Consider the following 10,430-nt stretch of genomic DNA (forward strand, 5'->3'; position numbering starts at 1 on the left):
ACTTAGATCGCTCTTAATAAGCAAATTTACGAAACATTTTATTTTAACAGGTTTCTCACCTCTCGACAAAAATTTGTCCAATCGACGACAGTATGATCATTTATTTCTAATTCATTTATTAGAAATGCTTGTCGTGGTGGTGGCATCATCAAAAAATATGCAATAAATTAGCAAATCTTTGCTAAACTTAAATGTGCTTTTTCGAACCACGTTCCATGTAACGCGCTGATTTTAAAATTGCATACGGTTCGATGCCGTTTGCGATTTTTCAATTTATAATATGAATTTCTGCAGTGAAATATGTGATTGTCAGCACTACTAGCTAAACGCAGTGAATGTTGACATCGTGGACATATTACTTCACTGCGTACAACTTTTTTCTCGCACAAGAAATCCCACAAGCGGTCCCATTCGTGTGTAAGATGAAGAAACTCATGGAAATGCATGTTAAACAGATATGCTTTAACACGTTGAAGTTAACTAAACTACTGACTAACACGGACTAAGCCGCACACGATAGTCGACAACAACATGAAAACAAAGATGTATGTTGATATAATATGTCAAGTTCAAAGTTATACAAATTGTTTACTGCGTACAAAAAACAAGATACATGTTGATGTAATAAGTTGTAGGCAGGGGGGGGCTGTGCCCCCCCTGCACCCCCCCTTAAAAACCTAACCTAACCCTAACCTAACTTCTTTTTTCTGCATTCCCCCTCGAAAAATTTCCACAATTTTAGTTTTTTTGCGTTTTAACATGAAAACGGTTGAAGTTAGGTAAATGAACATAATAACCTTTTTTATAGAACATCAAATTTCCTACATTTTTTGTTTATACAATTTTTTCCTAACGTGATTACTTGCCGAGATAATTGCAATAAACCGTTTCACACATTTTTGTTAACAACTACTTAACAAACAGAGAGCATTACATGAAACCTTCAGAAAGTCACTCAGGGCAATGACCTGACAACATATGTCAAACTCAGGGCTGTAGAAAGCTGCTCCCTTATTCGGCATATTTACCGGACTTGGCTCTCGGATCTAGAATCAATCTTCGAGGAAGGATTCTTTGGCGGACAGGTCTGACCGGGGTTTCGTCGACTTCTGGTTCTGGAACGGGTTCGAGAACAAGTACGGGTTCGGGTACGGATTCAGGAAGGCCTGCCTCTGATTGGTTTTCTTACTCACCGTACGTTGGATTGAGGGAAGAGGGTCGAGGCTCGTTTGAGTTCCGTTCTGGGTTGCATTCAGAAGATCCAGTCATCCGAAATTGTGGAGGCAGGAGACGCCTGCAAACTTGCGGAAGCAGGAGTCGCCGGAATACTTCCCCCTTTCCAAACGTGGTTGATATGGCGCTCGATCGTTTTGCCGTTGTCTAAAAAGACAAGATAGCGAGAAATAGATAAGATTTTTTTGACGTAGCCTAGTTCGCGTTTGTTCTGAAAGGCTACGACGACACGATCTTCGGGTTGGAGAGTTCTCTGACGTGCACCATGATGATTTGAAAATTGTTGTAGCATATCTCGTTGTTTGTAAAAGGTATCTTTCGAAACCGGAGTGTTTTTGAAAGAATTGGGAACAACTTGGAGAAAGGAGAAACAATGCGTCTACCAAAAAATATTTCGGCTGGGGATTTGTCTTCTGGAACTAAGCTGTTAGGGGTATATCTGTAGCTGTACGGAAAATCTTGGAGTTTTTTCTTCCAGTTAATCGGATTTTTTGCGATGACTCTTTTAACAGTGTCGACCATTCTTTCTGCTTGACCGTTTGATTGAGGATGATTGACGGCAGACAAAATGTAAGTGACATGCATGTCTTTGCAGAAGTTGGAGAAAATATCTGCGGTGAATTGTGTTCCATGATCTGTAACAAGAATTTCGAGAGGTCCATGTCTAGAGAATACTTCGCGACAAAGTTCGACTGTGCCAGAGGCCAAAATTGTGGAAGTTATCGCAACGTCGATAAATTTTAAGAAGTCGTCGACAAATATTAAAAGATATTGCCCGTCAATCGGACCCGCATAGACTAGATGAAGACGTTCAAGAGGCCTTGAGGGAACCGGCCAAGAACTAATAGGTACTTTCACGGGTAGTTTCCGAGTCAGAGCGCAGGAGTTACATTGCTTTACAAGACGCTCGATGTCCTCAGAAAGTTTTGGCCAGTAGACATATTTGCGAGCGAGCTGCTTCATTCTTCTGATGCCAGGATGACCATTGTGAAGCAAAGTCAGAATGCTGGATTGCATGCTCTGTGGTATGACAATTCTGTCTCTAAGGAGAAGTGTATCGTCGATGATGGATAAGTGATCAAGACGTTTCGAGTAGAGTTTCACTACTGGAGAGTCAGAAGAGGGAGTTTTACCAATCCTAATAGCCTCTATACCAGCTGAGAGATCTGGATCTGCAAGAGTGGCAGATTTAAGTTTTAAACGAAGGTCCTTTCCGAATTTGTCAATAGAGAAATCTCTGATTAGATGAATTTCGTTTTCCACCAAGCGGATGCAGGAGACTTGAAGTTCTTCAAGGTTGTCTTGACGGAATTTCTGTATGAGCCGAGATAAGGCGTCAGCTTGACCGAAATCTTGTGTACGGACGTATTCAATATTGAAGTTATAACCTAAAAGCCTTATGGCCCATCGCTTCAGGCGTGCAGTTGTTGTCGGTTTTAAACCTTTGGTGTTATCAGTTTGAAAGAGTGCAACAAGAGATTTATGGTCGGTCTGCAAAATAAACTTTTTGACTCACAGAAACTTATAGAAATGTTCCACAGCAGTAATAAGATCAAGAGCCTCTTTTTCCAGTTGGAAATAGTTGCGTTGAGAATCGGTGAGGCTTTGAGACATGTGATACACGGCGCGTTCACGTCCGTTAGAATCTCGCTGAAGCAATACACTACCGATACCAGAAGAGCAAGCATCTGCTGCAACGGTAAGTGTCTTCGCGGGATCAAAGTGATCTAAAAGCAGAAGACTGAGAGAGATTTCTTTGATGCGTTGAATTGCCGAGGCATGCTGTGAGTTTCAAATCCAAGGTTGGTTCTTCCTTGTAAAATTCTCAAGAGGTTTTTTAATTTAATGAAGATGAGGAATAAACTTATCATGATGGTTTATCATTCTCAGAAGAGTCTGAACTTCTGAGACGCAGGTCGGATAGGGCATGTTCGCGATTGCATGAGTTGCCTTGGGGTCAGCAGAGACGCCGGAACCGTTGACAATAAGACCAAGATATTTTATTTCTTGAAGAGCAAATCGGCATTTGTCAAGTCTCAACTTCCATCCTTTTTCTTCAAGACGTTTAAAGGTTAAAAGAAGACAAAAATCGTGTTCTTGACGGGTAAAACCTGCCACAATAACATCGTCGATATAAGCATAGACACCTTCTAAACCAGAGGGAGTAAAATTCATAGCTTGCTGGAAGATGGCTGGAGCTGTTTTAATGCCAAACGGGAGACGTCTAAATCTAAAGAAACCTTTCGGGGTTGTAATAGTAGTGATATCACGTTGGTCCTCAGCGACTTCGATTTGTAAAAAAGCTTCACTAAGGTCTAAGACACTAATGCACTTATTTCCGCTTAGTTTGGTTAATATGTAATCGACGTTTGGGAGAGGATACGTGTTATCGCATAGGGCTCGATTAACTCTCGTGGAATAGTCTGCACACAAACGGATCTTTCCATCAGGTTTCTTGACGATGACAATCGGTGTACTCCAATTTGACAGGTGGACACGTTTGATTATGTTGAGAGACTCGAGACGCAGAAACTCTTCCTTGAAAGGTTTTTCCATGGCGTAAGGAATCTGACGACAAAAAGATTGAACAGGGAGAATTCTCCATCAGAATGAATTTTGCTTGGAAATCTTTGCACCGTCCAAAACCAGCGGAAAAAAGCTTCGGAAAACGGGCAACAGCGAAAGAAATTTTTTGAGAGAAATGGACAAAGTAAGAGATTCACCGGATGAAGCAAGCTTGTTGGCTTTGAAGGTCGAACATTGTTCTATCTCGTCTGTAAGCAGTTCGCGACATCTTCCAAAAGACATGGACCAGAGATCAAGTTTGTCGATGGCGTTTAGGTCGAACAGATTAAGGCCGTCACGTGAAACAACATCAAAAGTTACAATGCCCTTGTGACCGGCAGCGCGTAACTTGCCCGAGAAACATCCACTGGTCTTCAACGAGTTGCCGCCAGCATGTTCTATAGTTTTGCTAGCTCGTGAAGTCGGACTTCCAAGACATAGCCATGTGTCTTTGCCGATAATTGTGACATCCGAACAGCTGTCATACTGAACTTGAACAATTTTACCAAGTAATGAAGCAAAAATGTAGACTCATCGATGTTTGTTACCCGAAGTACTCGACTGAATCTGAAGCTTATCCAAATTGTCCTAATCGAGTTTTCGGTAGTCAAATGATCAACACGGTCAAACGAGCGACACACTTTAGCGATATAACCTATCTTAGAACATTTATAACATGTGGCGTCAAAGGAAAGAGCATTTTGAACGTAAGTGTGGACCACCGCATCCGTTGCACTTAAGAGACGACGGTTGTTTAGATAAATTTGTCACGTCCTCCTTCTGCTTCGAATGAATTAAAGATTGACGTTTTCTGATTTTTGGTTTGACACAAACAGCGTTAGACGTCGAAGTAAGCACAGTAGACGGATTTTCTAAAGTTTTCATGTTCGCTGAGATATTCAGGTGAGATTCGAGCTCGATTACAATATCTTTCAACGTAGCGTCTTGATTTTTTTCTACTATCTACGGTCTCTTCCTCTCTTCGCCGGCTGAAGCGATGACTCAGTCAGTACCGGGGGCGAGGTGCTGACTCAATCTATACCCCTACAGGCCTGCCGGCCGCATTTTGCACGCACCGCGCCAACAAGCAGTGTCACTCAAGTCTTACTCCGTCGTTGTATGTATTCGCGTTCACTCCGCGGTATAAAATAAATTACCCCACCGTGTACCCGCTCCCAATTTAACCCCTTTTTTAGAATGTACGTGCAATCACAATTTATTTCTGCGTGCAAAATATCGATTGAAAATACTGTGTTTCAATTTGTAATACCGTATGAGTTAATAAGATACCGTGTACGTACACTTGTAACACTCCGTGGCTTTCGAATGAGTAAAATATGTCGAGTGAGATAAATACCGTTTATAATAAGTAAAAACTAAATATATCAAGCAAGTTTATATTAAATTAAACCCGAGCGTGTCGCAATCTTTTCCTTCTCCTCACCTAAGTCCTGGTACGACCAAGCTGTCCGGCAGACAAAAGGCCGGACAAGTTGCAGGAAAAGCGGCTCCTTTACAAAACCAAAAGGCAAACTTATTTTTTATATAAGAATATTAAATTAAATTTTTTTAATGTTAATTTATTTTAATATTAAATAATTTCTTATGTAAGAATATTATATAGAATATTTTGTCATAGTTACAAGTATAGTATATTATTTTCTTGCCATTTTATATTGTTACGTCTTGGCCCATGGATACGGTCGGGCTGTGGTGAAACGCAACAGTAAACGCATCGTTTTCCATATCTCTCTTTACAGTGGACACGGAAGTCCCGCTGTGAGAGAGTCGAGCGAATTTGTTTATATTCGTCGACAGGTCAACGGCGTACGCCGATCTTACTCTGTCTAGCGAACACTCGCTCGTTGGTCCTTTCTTAGATCTGAGACGCAAGTCTCATTTACCAAGGACGGGACCTAGCGATTTTAACGAGGAAATGAGAGTGGGTTGTACGGAGAGAAGGATAACAAAGAATAACTCTTTAGTTTGATTCCACACATTATAAAGTAAGTTATATTTATAAAAAAAAAAAGACAAATCGAAATCTTAGCAAATTACTAACATACAGGTGTGTTGAAACTAATACAATAACGGAGCGCATCATCGTTTCGTACAAAGTAATCTATAAGCTAGGGTGCAAGTGTGAAAGAGAGGGGGAATACGAGTTGTTTAGTGCAGCCAGCCTCTTTAACCCATGTTTACGCAACTTAGATCATCTTAGAAATGTATTTCCTTATGTCAGTTGACAAATTCGGTTTTGTTTCATTTCTTAGGTTCCGATAGATTTAATGATAGGAATAAATTTGAATGTGTCATGATTCTACGACTGATATTCGGAGATAAGCGGGTTTTGTTTGTTTCCGTGATTTAGGGAAGAAAAAAAATAATTCGAACGCCACCCGAGACGGCTATGCACCGTGAGTAGCTCTTTCGAAAAATTCAAATGCCACTCGAAACAGCTATGCACCGCGAGTAGCTCTTCCGAAAAACAAGATTGGGAGCGTGTTTATTCTGGTTGCTTGCTTATCTGGATACTTGTCTCCAGTTAGCAAGTAATTGTTCTATCGGTTTCTCCGAAAATTAGTCGCGAAATCGGGAGTTAAGCTCGCGAACAGTGGAACCTCCAAATGAAAATAATTACAATGTGGACTTACTATTTGCTGCGGACCAGTGATGTTGATTAATAAAAGGTTCTGGGCCGTTGCGGCACGGTAGTTCACTCTGGGATCTCACTTTCTGCACTCACTGTCACTCACTCACTCGCTGTAGTACTTCTAAAATTTGCGGCTCTATCTGACTCCGATCCCGAGAGTCTCGGCTTATATACAATTTTGAGTAAGCGGACTCTCTCAATCGGAAAACTCAGTCGAGCTTCGCTAGTTCCTATTTGTTAGTTAGTGGTCGGGTAAACTTCGTGAGATCGCCAATCGGCGACGATCTCTCGGCTCGGTCGGCTCGTCCGATTTTCCGGAGAAGGGAAAAGGGAGAGTGTTGGTCTTCGATCATGCCACCTAGACCCTTTGCTATTTGTTTATAATAAAGTTTTGTGGATTATTCGTGGCGTCGGAGTTCTATTTGCTCCGACTGCTCTAATTTTTATGAGCGGTGTTCTTCCTGGCCCGGAGATATCCGGGTTTGTTTAGGATGTTTAAACAATAAGTTTTCTTGCTCGTTATCGTAAAATTTCGGGTTATTGCTAGGCGCGATTTATCTTTTCGGGCGCCGATGTGGTTTCCGTTTGCTCTTCTATCGTCTGAAGTCCAAGTCTCCAAACGATAGAAGGTCTGCTCGGATTATTTATTGCTTTTTATTGTTTACTAAAAGGGAAATTTGTTCTACGTTGACGCGCCGCGTTGCAAGAAAAAGGGGCCCGTGGAGTCCCCAGGACGTAACAATATAAACTTTTAGAATTTTGCAGGTGCGCTGTTATTATTTTAAATTATAGATATTAAAAACCGCGCAAACTTACAGAAGAAAAAAGCGTCTTTCTTTTAGAATTGCATATTACACGTAGATGCAGAAAGCGAGATAAAAAGTGAGGTAACAAGTGTAAGCGTAGAACCGAGTAAAATAATGCGTCGTAAAAAAATAAGACGTTGCGAGTAAAGTATTTTAATAAAGAAGAAAGAAAAGTTTTATTCCAGATATGCAAAGAATACAATGATATATTTCATCTTGCAGGGGAGCCGTTAAAGAGATCCGCGAGAATAATAAGACTTTATTTGTAACAGTAATAAAAAGGCTTCTTCTTTGCGCGTATATTTTTCATTAATTTTTTGATAGTAGAGTGTTATCCCGTGGGTACCGAGGATCGCCGTCAGAACAGGGAAATTGAAGTATTATATAAGGTAACTGTGTGTGTGTGTGTGTGTGTGTGTGTGTGTGTGTGTGTACTAGTATTAGGACGCTTAGGGAAGGTTAAACCATTAATTCAAAATTGCTTAAATGTAGTAAAAGAAATTTGTAAAACAATCATTTGTCTTAAAAGATATGGCAATTATCTCATAAAAATAATTTTAAGAAAGTAATTTTAATCACTATTTAATAAAACTTTTCACCAAAAAAAGGTTAAGCAAATGTATCAGTATCAGCACAACCAAAATCGGTTGTACTAGTGTCCTATTTTGAAAGTACCAGTTTCAGGACAGAATTGTTACTAATGATAAGAATAAAGGTTTTGCTTTAATTAAAGTAAAAAAAGAAAATATTACAAAAAATAAAAATTAATAAATAAATGAAGAAGAAAAGATATACCTTGAAAATGTTTTTATTGTGAAAATACATTATGTTTTAAGACTTATATCTAAATATATTATCAAAACATATTTTTGTAAAAAATGAAACATTGCATATTATTTCTTTATAGTTTTTTCTATTAATATTAAGTAAATATACATCTATATTATTAATTATATTATTAAATATAAATTTGTATATTAATAATTTAGTCATAAGTTTGTATTTTTAAGGATAAATTACTTAAGCTTTGGTAGAAACTTAAAAAAAATGTATAAACAAAATATAAATATAACATAAACAAAACATTAAAGGCACATGTTTGTTAAAAAATTTGAAGGTTAAGATTTAGTTTCTTCAAATAACATATTTATTTTTTAGGTTTTGAATTTATTATTTAAACTATTATTACAAGAAATTAAATTACAAATACTTACCTTTTTTAAGTAGTGTAAATTGTTAATATCAAGTGTTCAAACTTCAAATCATTTACTTGTTTTGCTATCGGTCTCGTGTAGATAGTTGACCGAAATCGGAACAAGTCGTCCTGCTTCTGGGACATTTTGATATTAAAGTGTACTAATAACAGGACGCATGATTTTTAACAAATAAACGGTATTTAAGCAATTTTTAATATTATTATATCCTTAAGGAATGTATTAAATAAAAACAAATAATAGCAATTACTTCGTAAATTTAAATATATACTGTAATATATACTTCTTAATCACACAACTGATTTCTTAAGCGTTTCATTAAGAAATACGATTTAGCTTATTTCTAACTGAGATACATAATAAAAAAATGTTTTTATGAGTTACAGTTTTGATAAATACTATCCTTATTTTTATTATTTCTACAAAGTATAAACATTACGTGAAAAGTATTTTTTTCTTATAATATCTTACAAATTTAATCTAATAATAATTAAATTTTAGAGACTTGTCCTGTTATAAGTACTAGTCCCGATACTGGTATAGTTACTTTAGTTGAAAAGGCTTGTCTTTACAAAACAATAAATATTTTATTGCTGTTGGTTGACTTCACAACAAGTTCAGGGCGAATGGCGCCCTGCCGAACAGAATCTCCGGCGGCGACGCGAGTTAAAACGATTCTACTCGCCCCGCCCGAATGTCGTCTTTTATCTTTCAACCAACTCACTAGTGATTGGCTGATTAGGAACACGCGACATCCGGACCCGAAAAGTGCAATGCTGATCATTGCATCTTTTCGGTCGTTCTTGTTACGCTCGCGTTCCGCGTCCTTGGACACGCTATCTTATGACGGTTCGCAATGTGCTTACCGGGCATCCGCACCGGATCCTAGTCAGTTCAGCAGAGCCAAGAAAGACTAATAAAAAATATTGATATACGAAACGCCGCATATAACTACATCTATATTTTAAACGATACTTTAATAACCTAATCGAAAATATTCCTTATACAACAGTATGATACAGATAAAATATTTATTTCTCAAATGTACACACTGTCAGAAGTTTTCGTTGTTTATTGTGTCCGATTAAAACTGTTTGATTGCAAATGTGTCCAAATTAGATGGTCAAAAGTCCGTTTTAACTTATGTCTGATTAAAACTGTGTCAAAACAGGCTTGTCATATGTTTGTTGCTTAGTGTTGTCCGATTAAATCCGTTGTTTGTCCGTTTCTTATCGTGTCTAATTAGGTCTGTGGGTCCGATCGACACTTCCTGCCGTGTCCGTTGTGTTTTGCGCATATCCTTACTCTCAATTAGCAGAGTTGCGAGTTTAGATCGCGTAGTAGTTTAACGATTTGTGTCGTATTCGTTGGATTTGTTGCATTTATTTCACGTAATTTAATTTACATTCGAGTAAGGTTTACTCTTGGTCATCACTTTTGATAACTTGTTCATTTACTTTCGGATTCTCTCTCTCTCTTCAACTTATTATTTTTTTCTAGTTATATATTTCTTATTTTGTATTCTTTTTGTATTTACTTTTCCAAATTTTTATCACTTGCAATCCGCAAATAAGTTATTAATTGTTTTGTTGTGCATAATTTGTTCTATTCTATCGTGACGTGCAATTTGATTAATATTCTGGACATTTTGAACAGCTGTTTCAAACCTTTTCTATTAAAGCAGAGTTAGTCGTCCTATTGTGCTAGGCAACGTATTTTTTGTACGGCGCCCAAATTTTCATCCAAGAATTTGCCGACTTGGCAAACCTCAGCGAAACTATCTATGTAGCGTTTCTTTTCTTATGTATAATTAAACAAATGTATAATAAAAACAAATTCATAATCTATTCGAGATCGTGAAAATTGTCGCGTGTTCCTAATCAGCCAATCACTAGTGAGTTGGTTGAAAGATAAAAGACGACATTCGGGCGGGGCGAGTAGAATCGTTTTAACTCGCGT

At 38.0% G+C, this 10,430-nt stretch overlaps 2 protein-coding genes across 2 annotated transcripts; both read right to left on the minus strand.

Moving 5' to 3' along the window:
* Window positions 1–1,452: 1,452 nt before the first annotated feature.
* LOC109861445 (uncharacterized protein K02A2.6-like) lies at window positions 1,453–2,921 on the minus strand. The gene is made up of 2 exons (XM_020441099.1): window positions 2,750–2,921; window positions 1,453–2,675 (listed from the first exon to the last, which is right to left on the minus strand). Exons 1-2 carry the CDS (start codon window positions 2,919–2,921, stop codon window positions 1,453–1,455), a joined length of 1,395 nt encoding a protein of 464 aa, XP_020296688.1.
* A 154-nt stretch (window positions 2,922–3,075) lies between these two features.
* Window positions 3,076–4,683, minus strand: LOC109861446 (uncharacterized protein K02A2.6-like). The gene is made up of 3 exons (XM_020441100.1): window positions 4,521–4,683; window positions 3,904–4,289; window positions 3,076–3,801 (listed from the first exon to the last, which is right to left on the minus strand). The coding sequence occupies exons 1-3, from the start codon at window positions 4,681–4,683 to the stop codon at window positions 3,076–3,078; spliced, it is 1,275 nt and encodes a 424-aa protein (XP_020296689.1).
* Window positions 4,684–10,430: the final 5,747 nt, after the last annotated feature.

Source organism: Pseudomyrmex gracilis, unplaced genomic scaffold, assembly GCF_002006095.1.
Source record: "Pseudomyrmex gracilis isolate BER0280 unplaced genomic scaffold, ASM200609v1 scaffold_764, whole genome shotgun sequence".
NCBI lineage: Eukaryota > Metazoa > Arthropoda > Insecta > Hymenoptera > Formicidae > Pseudomyrmex > Pseudomyrmex gracilis.

Coding starts and splice junctions, on each gene's coding strand:
- LOC109861446 (XM_020441100.1), bottom strand. CDS start 4,683: ATGAAAACTTTAGAAAATCCGTCTACTGTGCTTACTTCGACGTCTAAC. Junction 4,290..4,520: donor TCTTAAGTGCAACGGATGCG/GTGGTCCACACT, acceptor AAATTGTTCAAG/TTCAGTATGACAGCTGTTCG. Junction 3,802..3,903: donor AATTTCTTTCGCTGTTGCCC/GTTTTCCGAAGC, acceptor TTTTGTCGTCAG/ATTCCTTACGCCATGGAAAA.
- LOC109861445 (XM_020441099.1), bottom strand. CDS start 2,921: ATGCTTGCTCTTCTGGTATCGGTAGTGTATTGCTTCAGCGAGATTCTA. Junction 2,676..2,749: donor GAACATTTCTATAAGTTTCT/GTGAGTCAAAAA, acceptor ATAACACCAAAG/GTTTAAAACCGACAACAACT.